Below are 27,697 nucleotides of genomic sequence, written 5' to 3' on the forward strand. Positions count from 1 at the left end.
TTGTTTTCTTAAATGATAGAAATTTTGAATATATGGTTTTATTTTTGCCTCTCCCATCATTCTTAGGAAAGCCTTTTGTTGTAAAGGAGAAATTAGCATGTCAGTGTTCCTAGTTTCAAGAAGAGTCCAATTCTGTGATACTCATTTTTTTCAAACGTATATATTATTTAACGCTATATGCAAATAATACGAGGGATACAGTGACTAATAAGGCAAAAACCATCCCCAGGAACAATCCTTCGTAGAAAAGGAAATAAAACAAGTACACAGATGATCGCGATGAGGTAGAAACTGACTCGTGCCATAGGAGGTACTGATAAAACCGCCATGGAAATTTAAGCAAAAGATTTTCTTAGTTTTTTAAAGGGTCCCCAGTGGCTGGATGTGGTGGTCCGTCTGTAGTCCCAGCTACTCGGAAGGCTGAGGCGGGAGGACTGCTTGAACTCAGGAATTTGAGACCAGCCTGGGATACAAAGCAAAAACCCATCTCTTTAAAATAAATAAATAAATAAATAAAAGGGCAGGGGAGGGGTATGAGGCGGGAATTTGGCTTTACTGTATAAATCTGGATGATTTGAGAAAGACAGGTGCACTTTGGATTTCTGAGGCAAGAGAGGACATAAAAGCGTTAGTGTTAAGATCAGAATTGTAGAAAAATGCTTAGGAAGTCAGTAAACTAGATTTTCACAAAATGATTTATTTCCTTCTGCTTCAGAAAATAGTGAGCCTTAAGAATATGCTGGGAAAAAGAGACCAGGTGCAGTGGCTCACGCCTGTAATCCCAACACTTTGGAAGGCCGAGGCAGGCGGATCACCTGAGGCCAGGAGTTCGAGACCAGCCTGACCAACATAGAGAAACCCTGTCTCTACTAAAAATACAGAATTATTTGGGCATGGTGACTCATGCCTGTAATCCCAGCTACTTGGAAGGCTGAGGCAGGAGAATCACTTGAACCTGGGAGGCGGAGGTTGCAGTGAGCTGAGATTGTGCCATTGCATTCCAGACTGGGCGACAAGAGCAGAACTCTGTCTCAAAAAAAAAAAAAAAAAAGAATATGCTAGGAAAAGGTTCATGTGTATGTCTTTATAACCACTGTTACATTTTGATGAGTTTCCTTATAATCTCATTTTCTGTGCAGTTTTCTTAAAAGGGGGTTCATACTATGTTAGATCTTGTATGATCTAGAAGTTCTGTATTTTAATGAACCTCCTCTGCTTCATATTTTTTAAATTATACTTACTTTGGAAATGGCTTTGTTTTATAGTCCATATAAACTTGGCTTATGATTTGTGAAAATGAGTACTGTTTTGTTTTTGTTTTTAATGGAAAGTCTTATGTCTAAGCCATAGAGTATTTTTTAGTCATGGCTTCCTGATACTGATAAGTATTTATGGATCATCACTCCCTTTGGGGATCAGATGATAAAGTGATAGATTGTAATTATGTTGGTATTGGGACTCTGACTTGACTCAGAGGGATAGTGTAGTCTTGATTTGAAGGATTTGAGGTTTAAGGGTTGGATGTGATTTTTGTTTTATCTTATGGGGTTTTTTTTATTTTGGCGGAGAGTAGTGATTTGGTCTTATTTTGGGAGTATAAAATATAGAAAATCGTATAGTTTTTGGGTTTTTAGTGACGATTAACAAATATATAAAATGATAATTATGTTTGGCAGGGTAGGCCTCTCATTTTAACTCTGAAAATTAAAACCTTACACATTACTTATAATTTTTATTTGTTGTGTCTTATCTGCTGTTTTCATCATAGTGCAGTTTTTTACCTGTTTACCACATAAAAAGATGGAGAGTGCTGCTTTTTAGTTATGGCTCACTGTAGTCTTGAACTCCTAGGCTCAAGTAATCCTCCCACCTCAGCCTCCCAAATAGCTGGGACCACAGGCGTGCACCACCACACCTCGCTAATTTTATTTTTTTGTAGAGATGAGATCTCTCTCTCTTTCCTAGGCTGGGTCTCGAACTCCTGGGCTCAGGCCATCCTCCCACCTTAGCCTCCCAAAGTGCTGGGATTACAGGCATTGAGCTCCGGAACCTGGCCAGGGAGTGCTGCTTATTAAGCATTTTTAATTGCTTATTTACCTATTATGCAATGTGTAAGTGTCTATTATAGAAGCAAATTAATTTTGTAAGTTTAAGTGAGGTTTCAGGTTCCTTAGGGTCCTATTGCTAAAATATAAGTAGCACTTACGATAACTTTTCCCATTTGCACTTCTTAGCACGTTCAGTAATGTTAATCTGGAGTATCAGGTCCATTAATTTTTAACCACAAAGTCTGAGTTAGCTTGAAAGCTGTGGACTATGGTGAACATTTGAAAATAGGCTCTAGGGGTATAGACAGGTAGGCAGCTAGAGCTATAGTACAGTAGGAAGTAAAATTTGTCAGAATTGTCTAAGTTGTTTTAAAAGAGGAAGCTATATGTAGACTTAATTTTATTGTTTATGATTCAGATGTCCCAAAAGAAGGCCTGATGTTTTCTTGTGAGACATGGTGAATTATGAAGAATGCAAATGCTGCTTGAAATTCACTCTTACAGCTGGGTGCAGTGGCTCCTGCTTGTAATCCTAGCACTCTCGGAGGCTGAGGTGGGTGGGTTGCTTGAGTCCAGGAGTTTGAGACCACCCTGGGCAACATACTGAAACCCCATCTCAACTAAAAATACAAACAATTAGCCAGGCATGGTAGCGAGTGCCTGTACCCAGCTATGCTGGAGGCTGAGGTGGGAGAATCACCTGAGCCCAGGGGTCAAGGCTACAGTGTGCTGTGCTGACATTTGTGCCACTACTCCAACCTGGATAACCAAAGTTGAGACCCTGTCTCAAGGAAACAAAAAACAAACCTATTTTTACAATAAGATAAAACTACGCTAAATTTCTTACCTTGGCATTTTTAGAAGACTTTAAAAACAGATTTATATGTTTGTATAATTGATCCTAAAAGATGAAATTAATATGGAATCCAGTTTTGAGTAAAATATATATCCAGATTTGAAGTAATGCTAGGTCTGACTGCGTCACAATCAATTCTCTTGGAACTTGCTAAGATTTTGATTGGGTGGATTTGTTTGGAGACCTGGTAATCTATTTTTAATAAGCACATTAGGTAATTCTGATAGACTACTACCAGGATTAAGAATCATTGGTCTAGAAATGCATAAAGGGTCAGATAGTATAATATTTTAGGTACTGCATGCCAAGGGAAGAAGTCAAGGGCATTATGTATGTATTTATGTAACAATTTTTATCAATGAGATTAAAAATATAAACTTGTGTGTGAGTTTTTGTGGCTAGGAATGTGAAAAAAATTGGATTCTTTTGCAGGGATAACATTTTGCTTATTGGGATTCGACATTTTAGCTTTTTTGTCAAAATCAGTTGCAAATGTTCCTCAGTTCTGATCTGTAATGAGATTTTACACATTTCATCCTCAAAAATATATTTTCACACAGATACTGCCAAATGAACATGTGATTTTTTTTTTTTTTTTTTTAATTTTTTGGAGAAGGTCTTGCTCTGTCACCCAGGCTGGAGTGCAGTGGCAGGGTCACAGCTCATTGCAGCCCCAACCCCCAGGATCAGGTGATCCTCCTACCTCAGCCTCCCTAGTAGTTGGGACTACAGGCACATGCCACCACACCAAGCTAATTTTTTAACTTTTTGTAGAGATGAGGTCTCAGTATGTTGCCTAGGCAAGTTTTAAACTCCTGGGCTCAAGCAATCCTCCCGCTTTGGCCGCCTTCCAAAGTGCTGGGATTACAGGTGTGAGCCACCGTGTCAGCCACAGCATATGATTTTTATTGAGCATAATCATTGCTTGAGAGATACTTACAGAATTCTGTTAGATTCTTCTCAGTGTTTGCCTCTTAACGTGTCATTACATTGCAGATTAACCACTTGAAGGTTAGGTAGAAGCTCTTCATTTGCATAAATGGATTTTGAAATATGGAAATTTTCTTTGCACTTACATAGGGGTCTGAAAGATGCTGTTGGAACTGTAGTTAGAGTTTAGAAATACTGTGTCCACTGGGAATTTGTATGGGAATGGAAGTCTCAATTCTTGTTTTAACTTTTGACAGCAAAGGAAGTATATAAAGTGGTTTGACATTGTTTTGATTAAAACTATGCTAGCTGTCGAAATGACTGCCAGAGTGTAAGTTTCACCAACAATGCCGTTTTGCCTTGTAATTTTAGACTGAATTCATTCAGAAATCAAATCAAGTCTGCCCTCAGGCTAATTTCCGAAACCATTCAGTGTTCAACAGTAGTGGTTACGGGTAGTTCTTGTTCAGGAAAAGAAATGAGTTCCATCCCTGTGCTCAGAAAAATGTCAGTAAAACTTCAGCACTGCTAAGACATCAAACAGTCAGAATTTTCACTTTTTGTTTCTGACAAAAACTCGTGACCTGATGATGGTCAAGTACACAGGAGCGTGTTAAATTCATCATTGACACTACTCGTTCAGGAACACATGATAGATTCCTGTGTTTCCCACAGGGAGGGTCCATGCTCATGAGTAATGCAGTGAATAACCCTTACACACATTTTGTATGTTTGACCCCTTTTCTGTTCCACGCATTTTTACCACCGTCAGTTGTAACACAGCCTAGAATATTCCGGCTTAGGTTGTACTCATTTAGTGTTTTCTCAGCTTCTCTGAAAATACTCTCACACGTAGCTCTTCCGCATGGTCTATTCATACAGGCTGGTTCTTCAGTCACTTCAAAGTTGGCGTTGCTTCCCCAAGTAAACAACAACTGAGCATTGTGGTAATAAACTCAGCAAAAGCCAAGGAAAACCACTGAACTAATTTGCCATGTTTCTTAATTGACAGTTGATGGTTGTTCCCAGTGTCCTCAACTCTGAGCAGCTGATATCACTGAAAGGCCAATAGTCTTAAACAAGATTATTTTCTCAGGCCATATTTCTTCAGCTGTTACAATCAAACATGAGTTACTAACTCACTTGGCAAATGGCATCCCTTGCTTGTCTAACAAAAACTTTGAAAACACTTTGGTTGCAGTCTCATTTCATTTTTTGTTTTGGTGAAGAAATTCTGCAACAATAAGCTATTCTATTTTAAAATTTTGTGTGTGTTTGGTTTTTGTTTTATGACCGTTGCTTTTCTGTGGATTAGGAGGATTGAAGAAAGCTTAGTCTGTAAATGTTGGCATACATTGTATTCTTCTAGCATAGCTATGGTGTCATTGCATAATAAATAATGCTTTACCATGGAATTTGATAGCAAAATTATTTACATCCCGCTGTGCCTTAAAAGTGTGGTGTTCAGGGCCTTCTTTTTATTTGGATGGATGTGTATTTACTACTTTTTTTTTTTAATGTCATGGTGTGGCAATACTGGTGACACTTGCAACATTTTCAAGTTCTAACTGTCAGTGCAGTTTGTGGTGTACCAGGCAGTGGTGCAAAGCGATGAGAGCGCCACACTGCCTCAGTCTCCACCCCTCACCTCTGCTGTTGGAGCCTGGAAGTTCCCATAGACAATATACCAACAGGTGAGCGTGGCTGTGTTCCAATACATTTTTATTTATGCATATTGAAGTTTGAATTTCATATCAGTTTTACATGTCATGAAATCGTCTTTTAATTTTTTTCCCCCAACCATTTAAAAATGAGCCATACAAAAACAGGCATTGGGCTGGATTTGGCCTTCAGGCTATATAGTTTGTGGACAGACCCCTGGTCCAGAATCTAGATAAATACAAGGAGCAATCCATTTGCTCTCAACCAGCTCTTCCTTCTGCCGTAATAGTACTTCACTAGCACTGTTGTAGTTGTGTATACTTTTTCAGTGGTACTGTGTTGAGGATCATTTGAAAGATCTTAATACATATTGCCAAATGGCTTTCTAGAGTATGTTTAGCTTCTTTTTATTAGAAAATCTATATTCGATACCCATCTCTATAAACTTTCTGTTATATTCTTCAGGCATGGATCAGACTTTGCTAAGACTCTCCTCTTTACCTATTTTCTATAAGCAGAGTTGCCGTTTTCTTATTGACATAAAACCAGTGGTGTTTTAGAGTATGTTCTGAAACAGGAGATCAGTTCTTCTTGTGTGTTTTTTGGCTATCCAGCTTAAATTCCATATCCTTTTAAAGAAGTGTATTCTGAATCCTTTCCTTTATATATTTTAGCTGTGCAGAAGAGAGCATTGAATACAAATGTCACCTGTTCAGTAACTGGGTCGATAAGCTGCTAAGCCTCTCTATGACTATGAATTTGTTTAATAGAAATTATTTTCTAACTTTTGTTCTTAGCTTTTCTGTTACCTTCAGGCTTAGGACTCCTGACCCATTTTGTCTTTACAAGCAAAGAATGTTTATAACAAATTATTCTTGTGAAGTGGGGGCAACATTGAGGCCATTCTAGCTTAGACACTACTTTGTAAAACTTACGTGAAATATGGTTCATGGAACCTCATAGACTTCTAATACTCAAAGGGTAACTGAAGCTCACCTAATATTGTTCGTTGACTTTGTCAATAATAAAGTCTATCTTGTGGCTAGAACCCAGGTCCACTGGCTGCTATGCCATTTAAATGGAGCTGAAATATCCACAAGACTAAAGAAATATTGGAACACTTTTCAGAGTGCCATGCTACTTTATACTTTTCAGCCTTACTACAGTAACCTAGAAAGTTACCTGTAGTGTTCTGAACAGAGAAGCTAAAGGCAAAATAAAACATCTTAAGTTTTTAAAGTGTTAACTGTGAAATGAAATTTCTTTGAAAGTTTATTTTTAAAATTCCCAGGCCAGTCATGGTAGCTTATGCCTGTAATCGCAGCACTTTGGGAGGCCGAAACGGGTGGATCACCTGAGGTTAGGAGTTCAAGACCAACCTGGCCAACAAATTAGCTAGGTGCGGAGGCGCAATCCTGTAATCCCAGCTACCCCAGAGGCTAAGGCAGGAGTATGGTTTGAACCCGGGAGGCGGAGGTTGTAGTGAGCCAAGATCACACCATTGCACCCCAGCCTGGGCAACAGATTGAGACCTTGTCTCAAAATAAAAAACAAAAACCAAAATTCCCTTCAGTAACATAAAATGAACTGGGAAAAGTCTCAAGTCTCAAGTTATAACCAGCGAAAAGTGAGTCTTAAACCCATAATATTCTTGCCCACTACCTTAAATCGTTTACTTATTAGCAAAGAATGTGGAAGCAACACCACTTGAATGAGTCACAACAAAAGCAGATTTAGGATTAGCAGCCACATGGCATATGAGGAAAGGAGAACTTAACTTTAAATCAGTGGAACTAACTGAAATTGTTGCACAGGGCGGAACTTCAGTGGTTGGTTATCCATTGAACCACTGAACTTCTTCATGTAACTCTGGGGGAAATGGAGGCCTGAAGAAGTTTAGAGACTTGGCCAGATCACTCCTTGTTAGAGAAAGGACTGAAATTCACATCTTTTCCTTAACATTAATATTAGACAACAAGAAGACTTTGATCACTTCTGAAATTGTTAGGAAAAAATTATTGAAGGGTAACTTTCTCATCTGCCAGACCCTTTAGGAAGGTAGGAGGAGAGGAAACTAGTTGCCTAGTACTGAGCTTCGTATAAAATTTGAATGAGGACACAAAACAGACAAAAAGAAGTGATAAGAAGCTGTTGAGCTCACTGAATCCAGAGACGACATCATGTTTCCATGGCCTCCATTTTTATTTTTTTAATTTTTCTGTTTTTAATTTTGGTGGGCACATAATAGATTCATATATTTCTGGCGTACATGAGCTGTTTTGATACAGGCATGCAATGCATAATAATCACATCATGGAAGTATAGGGTATCTCTCCCTTCAGGCATTTATTCTTTATGTTACCAACAATCCAATTATACTCTTTTAATTATTTCTAAATGTACACTTAAATTATTAGTGACTATAGTCACCCTGTTGTACTATCAAATACTGGGCCATGTTCACTCACTTTAACTATCTTTTGTACCTATTAGCCGTCCCCACCTCCTGCCACCCCAACCCCTGCTGCCCTTCCCAGCCTTTGGTAACCGTCCTTCTCTCTATCTCCATGGGTTCAATTGCTTTGATTTTTAGCTCCCGCAAATAAGTGAGAACATGCAATGTTTGTCTTTCCGTGCCTGTCTTACTTCACTTAACGTAATGACCTACAGTTCCATGCATGTTGTTGCAAATGACTGAATCTCATTCTTTTTTATAACTGAGTAGTACTCCATTGTGTATATGTATCACATTTTCTTTATCCATTCATCTTTTGATGGACACTTAGGCTGCTTCCAAATCGTGGCTGTTGTGAAGAGTGCCGCAGTAAACATGGGAGTACAGATATTTCTCTCCTCCATATCCTCATTTCCTTTCATTTGGGTATATACCTAGCAGTGCCATTGCTGAATCATATTGTGGGATCTTGAGACCAAAAAATTACATAACTGCTACTTTCAAGTCTTGTTACTCAAAGTATGGTCCAAGGCACTCCTTGAATCGCAGAAACTGGGTTCCCACCTAGACCTACTAAACCGGAGCCTGCAGTGTGAGGAGATCTTATGATTCCCGGGCATACTAAATGAGGTGCTGCTTTCAGGAACACTTGGAAGTAGCTTCAGGCAGGGGCCGTGCTGCAGCTGTAGAATCCCGCGGGAAAGGAAACGCAGCGGGTGAGGACTAGGAGACTCGGACACAGAGCCCTTCTTTCCCAAAATAGTTCCCCTGTTTTCTGTGTCCTCTGGTCAAGCGTTTTCATGTTAGGAATGTATTCTCATATAGTTTAGATGTTTGAAATTGCTTGGCGGTTTCGTAGAGAAAACTGGGCTCAGAGAGGATAGGCCACTTGGTAGAAGATGTATTGGAGATGTGAAGCCAGCAGCACTATCCAGGACCTTCCTGAGCAAGGCACTCCTGTTCCTGCCTGTGACTGGGGGATTTTGTATAGTATTCTCACCTCATCTCTGGTTTGGTTTGTCTCTGAAGATAACTACCATCACTACTAACTTACTCACTTTAGCTAGAAAATGTAGACAAAAAGACTGTCACTTAAATTTCAGTTTTCAATTTGTTTTATCTCAAAAGCAGTTTTCTAATTATATGTCTTCACTGTGGGTACATAGTTATAGCAGAAAGCATGCGTGTAATTCTGTCCAAATAGATGATCACTTGGGATATTGATGCTATAAAGCATTTGTGAAATCAGCCTGCCTTTGCAGATTTAGCATTCTGTGACAGAACAGACGTTTTATATGTTTTTAGGAAGGTTAGCTGTCTGAAATTGGTGACTAAACAAAGTCTGTTTGGGTTAAGTATACAACCAGACAGTATAATATAAACTGTTGTAATAAGATCTTCCATTTCTAAGCCCTAATAACTATTTGTTTTCTTCTTGTTTTTAGGGTGAATCTGTAAAATATTTCCTGGATAACTTGGATAAACTTGGAGAACCAGTAAGTGTTTAAACTGAATGTTTATGTTCAGTGCCATTTGAAAGCAGAAGTCAGGATATCGATGTTAGGAAATTTAGAAAAATTATGTATTAAACTATTTCTCTCTCTCTCTCTCTCTCTTTTTTTTTTTTTTCAAGTGATGGCATTCTCATTCTTCCCTGCTTTATTTAGAGTGATTGGTAGCTCAGAAAATTGAATGATTTTTATTTTTTCAAAATGAAAATATTTATATTGTTTAATCATGACACTTTTTTCTCCCTCTAACTGTCCAGGTCTCTACCATTTTCTTGAGGAATGCTTTATCTGCTATTTCTTGGAAGTAAAACTGTTTAGAGAAAGAAGTTTATGTTTGAAAATGATATTGTGCATTATCTATTATACTTTAGTGTCTTTGGGTGTTTTGTTTGTAAACAGAAATAGAACACAGTGGGCTGACTGATTTCCAAATCTTTTGACAAATGACATTTTCGAATTCATGCCCCCTTTGTGTTGAGTTACGGAGCAGGAGGGCTAGATTCCGAAGGCCTGCTGAAGAGACTCCGCGAAGTAGGAGGAGTCGCCCTTGGAAAGAGAGTTTGTCATTTTCCTGTAGGTATTCCTCAGAGCCGGCAGCTCTAAGCTGGCGCTGTGGCCAGCGGGGCCCACTGCAAGCAGAGCAGCTCCGCTTGTTTGACCTCCGTATTGGACGTACACAGAAGAGTTCACTGGGAGAAAGGTTTCTGCTGTTTAGGAACATTTTGAAAATCATTGCCTTAGAGTCATCTGTTACTCTCTAAATGTGGTGCAGCTTCATTTGCCTCCTCATAAGGCAGATTTCTTCTTCTTCACACAGCTGGTATGAGTTTGTCCTCATCAACATACTCTGCTCTGCCAGACTATTTAGCACTTGATTACATGAAGTTCTGTGCTTCATGTGAAGCAGCCTTTAGATTGCCAACTAGATTGTTAGCTTTCATAGAGACAATAATAGAGAACTTTTTATTTTTATGGAATTACATTTTTTCAAAGCTCAGGGCCAGCATGAAGGAGCTGGTGTAGGTGTATGCTGTAAATTGGTATTGCCTTCTAGAAAGCAGTTGGGTGTTAAGTATCCAGAGTCATTAAAATGTTTGTAACCTTTAATCTTATAATCGTATCCCTAATTATTTTAATCTTAGGAAATAGTCCAAAATTAAAAATAGGCCAGGCGCGGTGGCTCACGCTTGTAATTCCAGCACTTTGGGAGGCCGAGGCGGGCGGATCATGAGGTCAGGAGATCGAGACTATCCTGGCTAACACGGTGAAACCCCATCTCTACTAAAAATACAAAAAATTAGCCAGGCGTGGTGGCAGGCGCCTGTAGTCCCAGCTGTTCGGGAGGCTGAGGCAGGAGAATGGTGTGAACCCTGGAGGCGGAGCTTGCAGTGAGCCGAGATCACCACTGCGCTCCAGCCTGGGCGACAGAGTGAGACTCCGTCTCAAAAAAAAAAAAAAAAAAAAAAAAAAAAAGAAAAGAAAAAATAATGTGCTTGAGAATTTTAATTGCAGTATTTCTGTTCATTATGGCTAAAAATTGGAAACAACCTTAATGACCACTAGTAGGGGAATGTTCATGTGAAGTACAACACATGAATACGTTTGGTCTATGTGATTGTCTTGTAAAATGAGGTATGACTGTATCAGCATATGGAGCAGTTCACAAAATATTAAGCAAAAACATAGAGGTAGGCTGAACATTGTGTGCATATGCTGATTATAAGTAAAGTAGGTGTGTATGTGAACAAAAGCTAGAAGAAAACATGGAAAAGCTAACACTTGAGTCCTAGGGTTATTTAATGAATGGCTGTTGGTTGCCAGTAGCTAAGAACTCGCCTACTTTTTAAAAATTCTTAATTCTGGCTGGGCGCAGTGGCTCACGCCTGTAATCCCAGCACTTTGGGAGGCCAAGGCGTCCCAAATCACTTGAGGTCAGGAGTTCGAGACCAGCCCGGCCAAAATGGTGAAACCCCATCTTTACTAAAAATACAAAAAATTAGCCAGCCGTGGTGGTGCACGCCTATAGTCCCAGCTACTCGGGAGGCTGAGGCAGGAGAATCGCTTGAACCCAAGAGGTAGAGGTTGCAGTGAGCTGCACTCCAGCCTGGGCAACAGAGCAAGTCTCCATCTCAAAAAAGTATGTATATATATGTTCTTAATTCCACTGCAGTATTTTGAGACAGTGAGTATTCTTGTTGTAATGAAATTTCAAAATCATATTACACTATTCAGAAAGGCATAAAGTGCAGCATTGTGAATAACGGTGAGCATTGTTTTAAATCCTGCCTTGATTTTTAAAATATTTTGACCTTGATGATAAATATTAGCTGTTCTGTTCATGTATTACCAGAAAGCTGTGTTGTAGTTTTGGAAAAATGCTAGACTAAGAAGGAAGAACCAGTTACATTGCATAAGGAAGTGTGCCATCACAGAGTAGCTGGTGACTTGTGTGACCAGCAGCTTCTGTTTGTTCAGGGTCTTACAGTTCACTGACCAAGAGTGCAGAGAAGAGCTCATTTGATCCTTGCAACAACCCTCCCTCCCAGGTAGACAGGCCAAGTGTGATCACCTCCATTTCACAGACAGAGGTGCTGGCACTCAGAGTAAGTGACTAGTTTGAGTTCTTGGGTCAATAAGTAAGAAAGCTAGAACATAGTTAATTATAGGAGAGAAAGGGTTTTTCACACGTAATACAGCAGCAGTGAAAACATAGAAGTTCTAAGTCGTGAGTGGGGTTGCACAGTAAAGGAACTTTTAGAATAGGTTAGAGAGAGGTGGGCAGAACTTGGAACTAGGGAGTGATCCTTGTGAATTGGCACTGGAATCAGATCCTATGCCTTTTTTTTTTTTTTTTTTTTAGACGAAGTCTCACTCTGTCACTCAGGCTGGAGTGCAGTGACGTGATCTCAGCTCAGGCTCACTGCAAGCTCCACCTCCCGGGTTCACACCACTCTCCTGCCTCAGCCTCCCAAGTAGCTGGGACTACAGGCGCCCGCCACCACACCTGGCTAATTTTGTTTGTATTTTTGGTAGAGACGGGGTTTCACTGTGTTAGCCAGGATAGTCTCGATCTCCTGACCTCGTGATCCGCCTGTCTCAGCCTCCCAAAGTGCTGGGATTACAGGTGTGAGCCACCGAACCCAACCCCCATGGCTTTTAATAGATGAGCAAGGAGCAGTGTGGAGAAGGTGGATATGCAGACAGGAAGATCACTCTGGCTAGAACCAAGAGTGGCTAATAGTGGGGAGTAAAATTGCAGGTAGATATATAGCAGTGAGGGCGAGTGAGAACAATTGATAAGACTTCAGCTTAAATTTGGAGTAGTATTGCAAGGATGAAAACAAGTAGATTCTGGCCATTTGTAGTAAATTTTGAACCCATCCTGCTAACATTTTAATGTACCTTGGCTTTTTTGCGGGGAGCACAAATGAGGTCTTGCTCTATTGCTCAGTGTACTCTCAAGCTCCTGGCTTCAAGTGGTCCTCCTGCCTCAGCCTCCCAAAGTGCTGGGATTATAGGCGTGAGCCACCATGTCTGACTAGTCTTAACATTTTATAGTAAGCATAATCTATCTGAAAATGTCATTTAAAAGGTCATTTTGTTGCATATCTATTCACTAGTCCAGTTAGTAGTCCATTAAAAATTCGAATTACTTCTGGATTGCTAAGTATAAAACAATTTTTCCTTTTCCAGGATTATATTCCATCACAACAAGATATTCTGCTTGCCAGAAGACCCACCAAAGGCATTCATGAATATGACTTTGAAATTAAAAATGTTCCTTTCAAAATGGTTGATGTAGGTGGTCAGAGATCAGAAAGGAAACGTTGGTTTGAGTGTTTCGACAGTGTCACATCAATACTTTTCCTTGTTTCCTCAAGTGAATTTGACCAGGTGCTTATGGAAGATCGACTGACCAATCGCCTTACAGAGTCTCTGAACATTTTTGAAACAATCGTCAATAACCGGGTTTTCAGCAATGTCTCCATAATTCTGTTCTTAAACAAAACAGACTTGCTTGAGGAGAAGGTGCAAATTGTGAGCATCAAAGACTATTTCCTAGAATTTGAAGGGGATCCCCACTGCTTAAGAGACGTCCAAAAATTCCTGGTGGAATGTTTCCGGAACAAACGCCGGGACCAGCAGCAGAAGCCCTTATACCACCACTTCACCACTGCTATCAATACGGAGAACATCCGCCTTGTTTTCCGTGATGTGAAGGATACTATTCTGCATGACAACCTCAAGCAGCTTATGCTACAGTGATGTACAAAAGACTTGCTGTTTTAATATCTTTTTGTGTTTTTGATGTTTTCTGTTTGTTTTGTTTTTTAAAATAGCAGTTTACAACCAGAATTAGAACAATCTTAATTCTATGTTTAACTTCTTGAAAATCTTAGTACTTTTTCTGTGGCCTTTGGTTTGTGGCTGAAAGCTGTTGAGTGACACATCACCAAGATTTGCTGTAATGCAGGCTTTGATCTGTTTCACCATGGCGTCTGTTCAAGTCCGGTTAAAACTTCCCAGCTGACCTCAGACTAGGCATATTTCAGGCTTTAAATTATTCTACTTTTCAAACTGAATTCTCCTGCAGTGCCAAGTATCAAAGGTGTCCTTAAATACTTGTAGGGATGAGGTTAGGAATATTCAGTTCCAAAGCAAGTAAGGTATCTTCTGTCCGCCTTACACATAGCAGTGCCACTTGTTGCCTAACTCTATGGTGACCTCCCATTTTGTAAGGGCTATTAGAAAAAAGTTTGATCTAAGAAATGGCATTCTATAGATTCATAGAAGGTTTAGCGTTCATGTTTTAATTGCTTGTGTACACAACAGCTGTTTTGCTTTTAGATTTCTGTGTTTCTGAAGGTAATGTTCTTCGTGTTTTCAAGTTAACATAAGGTCTTTGGTCTGATGCTGATGAAGAATTCACAGGTGGTACGGGAGAGCAAAAGGCAAGCAAATGCTATTTACCGTGTTTTGGTCAAACGTAATGAGTGAAATAGAATTTGCCTTTCTCATATTTAATTATCATATAGTTTAATGTACCATATGTGAAACGTTCTGGCCATAGCAGCAACTAAAAACTGCAAGCAACTTGGTAACAGAACTTTCTAAATAAACTTAACCTGTTCCAGAATGTCATATAGTTGACTTTTAAGCCCTATCTCAGTTGGTCAGTAAAGACCAGTCCTTACTGTAGGAAATCATTGTGTATCATCACAAACATCTATCTTTTGCTGTCCTGTCCAGTCCCATCAGCTCCACACTGTGGCATTTGTGGGATTGTTTTGTTTATTTGGAGCTTGCCAAGGGCAGTATTTTTCTGTCAAACTATTCAAGAAGGCATTATTTGAGATTCCTGTTCATTCTTGGTGTGTCTCTAAAAGATACAGTATGTATACATTTGTATAATTGTTGTTTATGAAAGTCCAGCTTTTTTGAGGTATATTTTAAATGTTTTAAGGATGCTTCTAAGGATAAGTAGGAATTTTTTTAGTTCGCACCTGAAGATGATTACATTGACACCCCCCCCCCACTGCTTACCAAATTAAAATGTGTCGATGAAGTAGCTTTGTGATTGCAGATACATTCATAGTGAACTCATCAGAATGGCTGCTTTGCAGTACTGAAATACTATCTTGTGTAGGCTGTATGTAGTGTTACAGTTAGATCAGAGAAACAGAAGTCCAAGGCTGGCAACAGCTTGAAAAGTCTGACAGCTTTTCTACTTTTCCTGAAAATTTTAAGACTGTGATATCTGTCGTTTTACTGTATAGCTGACTGTGTACTCAGGTATTTTATTGGTCCTTGAAAGATTGGTCGTTATGGATCACCCAGCCTTTCCAAGTCAGTGGCTGTTCTGTCTTGATGTCTGATACGAGAGTGGGGCTCTTCAGTAAACTAACCAGGGATTGTTCTTGACATACCTGACTTTTCTCACATTTGAACTTCCACTATCATTGTATCCATATAACTTCCAGTGTTTTCATGCCATGGTAATACATGAGCTACACATACGTAGCCTGGCACCGTGATGCAGGTGTTCATGGTATCATTCATGCATGTTTGAATAGTTCTACATCTAGTGCTTCTTGCCAAAAAGAATACATTGCTGAAATTCACAAAGTTAACATAACCGCAGTGCTGATGAATATCGGAATGTGTGCACAGTAACATTTGGACTATTCAGTGGAGAGTTTACCCATACATTTAGCAAATTGAATGGCCAAAAACATTTGACTCCGGTGAGGGCTCAAGTTAGATCCCTATAGAAAGAGGACACTTCATCTTACTGAAGTCATAATTAAGATCTGTGATATGAACCATAGATATTGCCAGACAAAGCAGAAATCACCAAGTTTCCCCCTTTTGACTTACCACCAAGAAGTGTTAAAACACCAAATAGATAGCGTGTTATTTTGGGCATTTGCAGTTTTCTTCCCTGCTGCATGTAATGTCTCAGAATCAACATTCTTTTAAAATCTAGACTATATTTTGAGGCAGTGAATTACTTATATTCAACTTGGGCTTGTTTTGACAGTCAGTAGAACTTTAAGTTCAATCTAAAGGCTTTAGTCCACATTTTTTTATATGTTTTATTTTCAAACCATTTGAAAGGAGTCTTCTACCTGTATCATGAAAATAGAATCCTTTTGAAATACCACTATAGGGAGAGAGAGACGAAATTTAGTGAACAGAATTGAAAAGGTGCTCATAATTTTCACTATGCCAACTTACCCCAGTCTCTAAAAAAGTAATTTGGATATAAAGTTCTTTGATGTATTTGATTTTCTAAATCTTTATGGTTATGATTTGGAATAAAATGTGCCTAATCCTGTATTACATTCTGTTCTTAAATCTGAATGCCTTCTCATTTAATTCTGAAGAAATACCACACAAGTGTCTTCATTGACCTTGAAGAAATGTATACACAGTTGCCTTATAAAACAAATTTAGACCATAACTTTTATAGAGAAAGGGTTTTGTCAAATGTTTTCTGAAAATGTGAGTAATTCAAAGCATGCCTCTGCCCCTTTAATATTTTTAATAACCTCCATAGTTGCTGTCTGCCAAATATTAAATTGAAATCTTCATTGCAGTTTTATTATCTGGAAAGGGCGCTGGATTGCTCTGCAACCAAAGAAAGCAAATGTGGAATGAAACAAATCATTCACTTTGTCTTATTTTAAGGTGTATTGGCATGTGATTTGCATAGAGAAGGTCCTCTGGTTAGTCTCTCAAATTGAGGCTGTTTAGGGAAATCCTTATTCAATTGGTGGCAGTGGTTGGTTTAAAGTAGAAGGAAATAAGATCACCTTAATACCAGAAATGATTAGAAGTGCTGATTTAGATTCAACAGATACCATATGCCCTTATCGTTTCTTGTGAGAAGAAATGGGTAAGTCCTAACTTTCAGTGTGTACCCAAATACTTGTATTTATGCTTTTGATAAAATGTATTTTCAGCATTATTACACATCCGATTATGCCTTATTTATATACGAAGAGTAAAGTTACCATGTTAGACTGTTATGTCCTAAAATTCAAATCACTGAGAAACCCTCAAATTGGTGCTTTCATTATATAATGATACATTTAGACAAAACCCCAAACCAAGCCATTTGAAACAAGATTCTCTCCATTGCAGTTTGTAGCAATGTTATTTCTGTGTATATCATGAGAAGGCTAAATATCAGTGTTAATTTCTTGTTTGAATCCATGAAATCGTGCCTGTAAAGCCCAAACGTTTGTAACAAACTCCCTAATAAATTTAGAGAAAGTCACTCTGTTACCATTTCATTTATTTTAGTTTGATTTGAGAAATTAAGATCAGAAGTTTTGCTCATGTCTTTTTCACTTAGAAATCTGACTTAGTACCTAGTTTGTCTCTCTGCCATCATTTCAAGGTGTTCACTTCTGTTAATCACAGATGATCCATCCTTGTGTTGTGCTGCTTGACTAAAAGCACTGATTTCGTTTGTTTGTTTTTGAGGATAGGATACAGGGTGGCTTTTCAGTCTAGTAAACATGAGGAGGGGAGAGATTGGGTGGGTGTGGGTGTGTCTGCATGTCTCAAATATAGCACATGCCCACTTTTTTATGGTACGAGGTTAGGGCTTAGTAAATGTATACTAGAGTTTGAAGTGTAAGTCTAAGTCTGAACATTTTAAACAAGTTGGACTTTATGGCTTTTTCAGGTTCCATCAAGGAGATACTAGCCTTAGGCTGGTAGGTGATTAACAGCATTATTTGGAGTACAGTGTTTGTACCACTAGCATTCTTATGTCTGTACTTGAATGTATAGTTAGCATTTAAGTTATGTTCACTCTTGCAGCGTTCAGGTCTCACCATCTGGGTTCAAATGCGTGAGCTTATATGGAACATTGTTTTGAAAGCATGAATGATACGGCAGTATTTTATGGCTTGATAAGGAGAGTTTTGTGACTTATTCAAATCTGCTGTTGATGATGGAAGTTTACAGATGGATCAGCGTGTGCTGGGACTCACTGTGCATGAATTTTCAGTCAGTGAATATTACTGAAAGTCATATACTACTTACTTGGTATGTGACTTTGGTTTGTATTAAGAAAGCTTGTTTATAATATTTCTTACCATAGTAAATGATAAATTTGTCCTTAATCATGCCTATTTGATGGTACTAGGAAAGAAAGGGGTAGAGATTAATTCTTGCAAAGTATATGCAACAGTGCAACGAACTGTGCCATTTACCTTTTACCTCTTACTTGAAGGCAGAACCGCAAAATGTTTGAAATGGCTTTTCTAAACTACTCTACTCTGCTGAGAGCTCATTGACCACAAGAAGCCTTAGAAAGTATATTTTGTAATAACCCCATAGATACTGTACCTAACTAAACATGATTTGTATTAGCTCTATAAAATACTTGTGGCTTAGGGTTTTTTTTTTTTTTTTTTTAACATATGTCTTTTTATAACTTTCCAGGAACTAAGCACATTATCTGATAATTGTACATTTTTTTGTCAGTGCTTTAGTTCAGGATGGGCAATAAATTATTTCTAAAGGAGGTCTAAAAGTGGAAAGAATGGTTTGATTTTATAAAATGAGTTGCTAGTTCATGACAGCTTTTTACTTTTGTACATATTTTGCAAAACATTTGCCTCTTGCTATTAATATTTGCTTTGTAAAAATTACATTTAATAAACATTTGTAAATGATTCAATACTATGATGTTATTTAACAGTTTGGTAATTGTAAAGTGTAAAGCAGATGCTAAAAGTTTGAAAGCAAAAGTTTCATCTAGAGACCGAGTTACGGCACAGAAATCTACTTCAGCAGAATCCCAGCACCACTTGGCTTGAATATTAGTCTAGAAACTTCTTACTAGAAATGGAGATGTGGACTTCTTCCAAGGAAGTTCTCAGCCACTTAATATATTTTGACAAGGGAATAGGGGAAGAGAAACCACTTGTTTTCTCTGCTCTTATGGCCGCTGAGACTGTATTAGGGTGTACCTGAGCTCAGTTCATCCAGCTGCGACGGTATTGTTACGTCTGCTGTAATTAACGTCTGGAGACAAACCAACATTGACCACTCATCTTTTTTTAAAAAAATAAACTTTATATTAGATTATGATTTACAGAAAAATTTGCAGACAGTGCACAGTTCCCCTATACTCCACACCCCTTATAATGGTTCCCGCAGTTACCGTCTTGCATTACTCTGCATTTGTCATAATTAATGAACCAATGCCGATAGTGTTATTAACTAAAGCCCGTACTTTGTTCTTATTTCCTTAGTTTTCCCCTAATGTCTTTCTTGTGTTCCAGGATCCATCCAGCACATGATGTTACATTTACTTGTCATGTCTCCTTCAGCTCTTCTTGGTAATTAACAGACTCCTGTTTCTCAGACTTTCTGTTTTTGATTACTTTGGCAGGTGTTTTTTTATTTTTGTTTTTTCTTTTTGATACAGGGTCTCACTCCTCTGTCACCCAGGCTGGAGTGCAGTGGCCCGATCTCAGCTCACTGCCGCCTCTGCCTCCCAGGTTCAAGTGATTCTCTTGCCTCAGCCACCCAAGTAGATGGGATTACAGGTGCACGCCACCACACCCAGCTACTTTTTGTGTTTTTAGTAGAGACAAGAGTTTCGCCATGTTGCCCAGGCTGGTCTCGAACTCCTGAGCTCAAGCGATTTGCCTGCCTCGGTCTCCCAAATTGCTGAGATGATAGGCGTGAGGACTTTGGCAGTTTTTAGGAGTACTGGTCAGGTGTTTTGTAGAGTCTCCTTCTGTTGAAATTTGTCTGGCGTTTTTCACTTGATTAGACTGGGTTGGGCCGGGCGTGGTGGCTCAAGCCTGTAATCCCGGCACTTTTGGAGGCCGAGACGGGCAGATCACGAGGTCAGGAGATCGAGACCATCCTGGCTAACGTGGTGAAACCCCGTCTCTACTAAAAAATACAAAAAACTAGCTGGGCGCGGTGGCGGGCGCCTGTAGTCCCAGCTACTCAGGAGGCTGAGGCAGGAGAATGGCGTAAACCCGGGAGGTGGAGCTTGCAGTGAGCTGAGATCCGGCCACTGCACTCCAGCCTGGGCGACAGAGCAAGACTCCGTCTCAAAAAAAAAAAAAAAAGACTGGGTTGTGGGTTTGGGAGCCACAGAGATAAAGTATTCTCATCAAATCATATCAAGTGCACCTTCTGTGGTTGCTACTCATCTTTTCCCTCTACACTTTCTGCTAAGTTAGCAGTTGTCAAATCATTTTTGGCATGTTTACACCTTTTCTTAACTGGTGTGTATTGAAAGCTATGACTGGGCGTGGTGGCTCACACCTGTAATCCCAGCACTTTGGGAGGCCAAGGCTGGTGGATCACTTGAGCTCACGAGTTTGAGACCAGCCTGGGCAACATGGTGAAATCCTGTCTTTACAAAAATTAGGTGGGCATGGTGGCATGAGCTTGTAGTCCCCCAGCTACTCGGGAGGCCGTGGAGGTTGCAGTGACCCAACATCGGGCCACTGCACTCCAGCCCGGGTGATAGATCCAGACCTTGTCTCTAAGTAAATAGACAGACAGATAGATAAAGCTGTGCTTGTCCTTTTCTTCCCCTAAACAGAATGAAGGGCTTTCTCTTGGTGTTGCAAAGCAGGTGTGAGGAAATTAATGACTGTACTCCTGGCTGCTCTGGCTCCAACCTCTCCGGCAAATAAAAATTATTTTCCAGGTTCCCACCTCTAACATGAAATTTATGTTGATCTCAAGAGAAACTGGAATAGAAAATTTGGACTTTGAGTCTAACTATTAATATCTAAAAATCTGTGACTTTGGAAACAGGTCATTGAAGCCTTTCTGGGAGAGATTTAAGATCTTTAAAAATTGAAACTAGACTCACTTGAGCATTTGAATCCCCAAACAAACCAAGAGGTCATTTAAAAAACAAAAAGACCCTTTTTTATGCTGTTGTTGGAACAAGGGAATATTTATCTGTGTAAAAAGAAAGAATACAAACTGTCGTGTAGCAAAGTGGCCACAATCCTGGTTAACTGGCACCGGGGGATGTCGTGTCAGTACAGGATGCTCTCCCAGAATGACCTGTTTCATTGCCCACAGAGTGGGTTGTTGGAAAAGAAAAGGGAGACTTTTCGGTCCTCAGAATGTAGGAAACTCAAGGTTTACAGGTTAAACCAGAGGTCTGTTTTGGTGACTTGGGAAATGTGGCAAATCCTCAAAAAACAGATGGCCTAGGGCAATGTTTTAAAATACAAGCTGTAGACCGGGTGTGGTGGTTCACGCCTGTAATCCCAGCACTTTGGGAGGCTAAGGTGGGCAGATCGCTTGAGGTCAGGAGTTTGAGACCAGCCTAGCCAACATGGTAAAACAATGTCTCTACTAAAAATACAAAAATTAGCCAGACCTGTGGCGGGTGCCTGTAATGCCAGCTACTTGGGAGGCTGAGGCAGGAGAATTGCTTGTATCTGGGAAGCAGAGGTTTCAATGAGCCAAGATCGTGCTACTGCACTCCAGCCTGGGCGACAAAGCAAAACTCCATCTCAAAAAAAATTAAAAATAAAGGCCAGGAGCGGTGGCTCACGCCTGTAATCCCAACACTTAGGGAGGCCTAGGCGGTCACCTGATGTCAGGAATTCGAGACCAGCCTGGCTAACAGTGAAACCCCATCTCTACTAAAACTACAAAAATTAGCTGGGTGTGGCGGTACGCGCCTATAGTCCCAGCAACTCAGGAGGCTGAAGCAGGAGAATCACTTTAACCTGGGATGGGGAGGTTGCATTGAGCCAAGATTGTGCCACTGCACTCCAGCCTGGGCAACAGAGCAAGACTCCAGCTCTAAATAAATAAATTAATTAAATAAAAGTACACGCTGTAATTTTTCCTCAGAAATTAATGGGGCCTCTGAAATACGGTATTGTGGTTGGCATTAAGGGGTATCCATGCAAATGCTGTGCAAGAATGTTTCACAGTGTTCCTTTTTCTTTGAAGTATACCAAGAAAAAAGGCTCAAACAAGTATGTGATACAAATTGGCCATTCAAGGAGGCTGTGTTCAGCTTCTCTGTTTGCCACAAGAATACTGAGGGAAGTTGTGTCCAGAATTAACATTTATACTGAGTGGAGGAGTATGTTGATTTTTCTTTTCCCCATGAAGGTTCGTGGTAGGAAAACAGAAGCTATCAAGTTGATGATTCTTCCGTAATGACTTACACTGCAGCTTTAGACACACTTGATTTTCTGCCCCTGCCAACTCGTGAAAGGGAGAAGGAACATAAGATGAACTGAAGGCCAAGCACTGCTGACCTTGAGGGGAGAAAAAGTCGCTGTTTCGTTTTACTTTCCTGTTGTTCTACGTGGAAAATCCCCAGTTCTTGTAAATTTTGTGGGATTAACTAGCTGATTTTACCATCAGACTTAGTTGAAATTTTATTCTGAAAAAATCAACCTCCCTGGGCACTGGTAGCTCACACCTGTAATCCCAGCACTTTGGAAGGCCATGGCGGGTGGATCACCTGAAGTCAAGGGTTTGAGATGAGCCTGGCCAACATGGTGAAACACCATCTCTACTAAAAATACAAAAATTAGCTAGGTGTGGTGGCATGTGCCTGTAGTCCCAGCTACTCAGGAAGCTGAGGCAGGAGAATCGCTTGAGCCTGGGAGGTGGAGGCTGCAGTGAGCCGAGATCGCCACTGCACTCCAGCCTGGGCGATGGAGCAAGACTCCATCTTGAAAGAAAGAAAGAAAGAAAAAATGAACCTCACAGTGCCCACAGATTGGCTCTATTAATGAAATTACAGATGAAGGCTAATTTTCTGCAGGCAATCCTTGCTTTGTAGCAGGTTATAGTCTGGGGGAAGATGCCACACATCGATATAAAAGGGAAATACATTCTAGATGAAGAGCCGGATGCCCAATTTAAGGGAAATAAGAAGCGTTAATCCAACACGGGAATACCGGACATTATTCCTTTCTGTAGTGCATGAGACAGAAAAGTGTTCAAACTCCCTGCATGGCATCCACATCATTCAGGACCCAGCATCAACCTTTTTCTTTCTTTCTTTTTCTTTTCTTTCTTTTTTTTTTTTTTTGAGACGGAGTCTTACTCTGTCATTAGGCTGGAGTGCAGTGGCTCCGTCTTGGCTCACTGCAATCTCCGCCTCCTGGGTTCAGGCGATTTCTCTCACCTCAGCCTCCCCAGTAGCTGGGATTACAGGCACGCGCCACCATGCCCGGCTAATTTTTGTATTTTTAGTAAAGACAGGGTTTCACCATGTTGGTCAGGCTGGTCTCAAATTCCTGACCTTGTGATCCGCCCGCCTCGGCCTCCCAAAGTGCTGAGATTACAGGTGTGCGTCATTGTGCCCAGCTGCATCAACCTTTTTCTAACCGGCCTTCCCTTCCAGCTTCCTCCACTCCAGCTAAACTAGATGGCTCCTTTGCCCCACACCTCTTCTCTCTGGTTCTGTTTGCCACGTGGCAAACCCTACTCATCCTTCAAGACTAGTTCAAAGGAGGATTTCCCAATTGCTATGCATCCTGGGCTAGAAGCAGTTCTTTCTCTGAGTACTTATCCCATGTTATTGCTTTTTCAGGGCACTTAAATCATTCTACATTAATATTATTATTATTATTATTATTACTACCATTATTTATTGAGATAGAGTCTCACTCTGCCACCCAGGCTGGAGTGCAGTGGCACAATCATAGCTCACTTCCGCCTTGACCTCCCAGGTTTGACTGATCCTCCCACCTCAGCCTCTCAAGTAACTGGGGCCACAGGTATGCACCACCACACCTGGCTAATTTTTTTTTTTTTTTTTTTTTGTAGAGATGAGGTCTCACTATATTGCCCAGGCTGCTTCTCTAACTCCTGAGCTTATAATCTGCCCACCTCAGCCTCCCGAAGTGCTGGCATTGTAGGCATGAGCCACCTCGCCTGACCTCTCTACATTATTTTGAAGCTATTATTGTTCACAGATGCTTAGCTCCTCCACTCCACTGTGCTGTGAACTCAGTATTGCTACACAGATGCTCCTGTTAAGCTCTTTGAGTGCCCATCGGACTCACCTAATTCAAATCTCAATCACACTGTGATGAGAATCTGACTGTGGAGATTACCTACCAGTATGGAGACTGGTTCTCCAGTTTTATAGTATATGAATTATACTATTTTTTAGTATATGAATTATATCTCAATAAGACTGTTCAAAGAATTTGAGACTTCAGTCACTCCACAAAGTTAGCAAAGAGACTAAAAGTAAATATGGTAAAATGTTAGCTTTTCTGAGTGATAGGAATCACAAAGTATTTTGTCCTCTTTACACTTTTCTGTTTTCTAAATTTTCTACCAAGAGGATTGGTTACTTTTATATGAAGAAAAAACTTAATAAACATTTAGAGGCAAAAGATCAGCCCTGCATTTGACCTGCAAAGAGTATGCCTCTCCTTGCTTGCTTTACAAGAGTTCACCTACTGCATGGATTTCAGTCATCACATGTGTAACTATTTGTCTTCTAGTCTGACTTCTAGATTAGACTGTAAGCTCCCTGAAGTCAGAGATCACTGTATTTGTCTCATTTACCTCTGAATCCTCAGTCTAGTAACTTGATAGGTATATATAAGTGCTCAAAAAATGTTTGTAGATTTTGACTGAATTTGTTAAATATCTACCACATCACCCATGTGCTGGACACTTTGCGTGATAAGAAAATGATCCACAGATGGAGTTGAATTTAAGATGCTTACAGTCCAGCAGGGGAGAAAATATAGGTGCATAAATACTTAAGCCAAGATAATTCGAGGGGACTAGATAAAATGCTCCAAGCCTTCAGAGAAAGGCAATTCCTTTCATCTAGGTGGAATCAGGGACACTTTTTTTCTCTTTTTTTTTTTTTTTGAGATGGAGTTTCACTCTGTCGCCCAGGCTGGAGTGCAGTGGCGCGATCTCGGCTCACTGCAACCTCCACCTCCTGGGTTCAAACAATTCTCCTGCCTCAGCCTCCCGAGTAGCTGGGACTACAGGTGCCCGCCACCACACCCGGCTAATTTTTTGTCTTTTTAGTAGAGACGGGGTTTCACCATGTTGGCCAGGCTGATCTCAAACTCCTGACCTCAGGATATCCACCCATCTCGGCCCCACAAAGTGCTAGGATTACAGACGCGAGCCACTGTGCCCAGTCTTTTTTTTTTTTTTTTTTTTTTCTTTCCTTTTTTGAGACAGAGTCTCGCTCTGTCACCCAGGGTGGAGTGCAGAAGCAGGATCACAGTTCACTGCAGCCTTGACCTCCTGGGCTCAAGTGATCTTCCTGCCTCAGCCTCCCAAGTAGCTAGGACCACAGGTGCGTGCCACCGTGCCCAACTATTTATTTATTGTAGAGTCAGGGTCTCACTGTGTTGCCCAGGCTGGCAGGGATACTTTTGTGGAAGAGAAGGTGTTTGGGCTCGGGCTTTAAAGATGTCTTAACTTTACCTAGACCTGAGACGCAGGAAACGCTGCATGCCAGATGGTGGAACATTGTGTCAGTAAGAAAGCTGGGAGTTCTTTCATTATCTAGCTTTGATCTTGCACCTTTCATTGAATAGCCTTCTGGAAAGTGATGAGGGTAAGGAGGAGAAACAATTCCCTGATCCCCACCCCCCAAAGGTTCACTGTTTAGTAAGGGAAACAAAAATAAGAAAGACTGTGATAAAAGATGAGTCAGACACAAGCATGGAAGGGAGTCCTAGACAGAAGGTTCCGCACGTGCGAAGGCACTGAGGTGTGTGGGGCTTACGAGTTGGGTGGCAGCAAGAACCCCAGCCAGGTGGAAGACAGAAAGGTGGCGGATAAGTAGAAGAGGTAAAGCTGAGGAAATGAGCAGGGAACATGTCATGGGGGTCCTCACATGCCAGATGAACACCCTTGGCTTTTATCCCGTGGGCATGAAAAACCAGTAAGCATTACAAGAAGCGGCATGGGGCCGGGTACAGTGGCTCATGCCTGTAATCCCAGCACTTTGAGAGGCCAAGGCGGGCAGATCACTTCAGGTCACGAGTTCGAGACCAGCCTGGCCAACGCAGTGAAACCCCGTCTCTACTAAAAATACGAAAACTAGCCAAACATGGTAGCGCATGCCTGTAATCCTAGCTACTTGGGAGGCTGAGGTGAAAAGAATCACTTGAACTTGGGAGGCGGAGGTGGCAGTGAGCCAAGATCACACCACTGACCTCCAGCCTGGGCGACAGAGCAAGACTCTGTCAAAAAAAAAAAAAAAAAATTAGCCGGGCGTGGCACACTCCTGTAATCCCAGCTACTCAGGAGGCTGAGGCAGGAGAATCGTTTGAACCGGGAGGTGGTTGCAGTGAGCTAAGTTTGCCCCACTGCACTCCAGACTGGGTGACAGAGTGAGACTCCATCTCAAAAAAAAGAAAAAAAAAAAAAAAGAAAAACAAGAAGCAGAATGACATGACCTCAGTGGTATTACAGTAATCCCTGTGAGGGTGACAACTGGCCAGAGGCAAGAACTAAAGTGAGGGCTGCTGAGGTACAGGAAAAGCAAGATACCTGAGCTTATACATTAGCAATGGAATTAGAAGGAGGTGAATGAAAAGGATACTTCAGGCAGAAAACTGGACGGAGCACCTGGAAGCAGCAGGTAGAGGGAAGAGGGTGAAACCTAGCAGGCTCCCCAGGTTTCTGGTGGAGCAACTGGATGGAGCCGTTCCTGAAATGGAACATCTAGGGGGAGAAACAGACTTGGGCGGGCCAGGTAGGCTCTGAGGGACATGCTGCGTCTGAGGTCCTTTTGGGGTATCTAACGGCAGCTGGATCTACAGGTCTCAAGCTCAGTGGAGAGGTCTGATAAATAAAAGCACAGAATGTAAGCTGCACGCACAGTGGCTGAAGCCATGGGTTGTAGGGAGATTGTTCTAGGGCAGTGGTCCCCAACCTTTTTGGCACCAGGGACCGGTTTTGTGGAAGACAATTTTTCCACGGACCGGGTGGGGATAGTGGATTTGGGATGATTAAAGCATGTTACATTTATTGTGCACTTTATTTCTATTATTATTACATTGTAATATATAATGAAATAATTATACAACTCACCATAATGTAGAATCAGTGGGAGCAGTGAGCTTGTTTTCCTGGAACTAGATGGTCTGATCTGGGGTTGATGGGAGCGACAGATCATCGAGCATTAGATTCTAATAAGGAGTGCTCAATCTAGATCCCTTGAATGCACAGTTCACAGTAGGATTTGCGCTCCTATGAGAATCTAATGGCACCTCTGATCTGACAGGAGGTGGAGCTCATGGTAATGCAAGCAATGGAGAGCGGCTGTAAATTCAGAGGAAACTTCCCTCATTCACCCACTGCTCACCTCCTGCTGTGTGGCCCAGTTCCTAACAAACCATGGACCAATACTGGTCTGTGGCCCAGAGGTTGGGGACCCCTGTCCTAGGGGACTGACTGCCTTGAGTCAGGAGAGAAGTGGGCTAGCAGGAAACCTTGACTTCAAGAGGAGGACAGAGAACTGTCCGAGTAGGAGCAGCAGAGAGGTGGGTGCTCTCGGAGGGAGGGGTATCAAGGAAGCCAAGGAGGAAGTCGAGGAAGAGAGAGAGACAGAGACAGAGAAATAAAGCAAGTGGCAAGATAGTAATTGTCCATTATTTTATTCTTAGGTGTTCATGATTCTTTTCTTTCAAATTTTGTGTATGCTTGAAACTTTTCATCATAAAAAGTGAGAAAGAATAAAGAGATCATGCCCTCA

General features: G+C 40.8%; 1 protein-coding gene across 1 annotated transcript in view; it reads left to right on the forward strand.

Moving 5' to 3' along the window:
- The window catches only part of GNA13 (G protein subunit alpha 13), a 46,826-nt gene extending 29,581 nt beyond the window's left edge, over positions 1–17,245 (forward strand). Inside the window, exons 3-4 of the mRNA XM_008012068.3 lie at positions 9,397–9,447; positions 13,156–17,245. Coding sequence (XP_008010259.1) covers positions 9,397–9,447; positions 13,156–13,728 — 624 coding nt within the window. The 3' untranslated portion in view covers positions 13,729–17,245. The remainder of the gene's footprint in view (positions 1–9,396; positions 9,448–13,155) is intronic.
- The last annotated feature ends 10,452 nt before the right edge of the window (positions 17,246–27,697 follow it).

Source organism: Chlorocebus sabaeus, chromosome 16 (genome assembly GCF_047675955.1).
Source record: "Chlorocebus sabaeus isolate Y175 chromosome 16, mChlSab1.0.hap1, whole genome shotgun sequence".
In the NCBI taxonomy this organism is placed as follows: domain Eukaryota; kingdom Metazoa; phylum Chordata; class Mammalia; order Primates; family Cercopithecidae; genus Chlorocebus; species Chlorocebus sabaeus.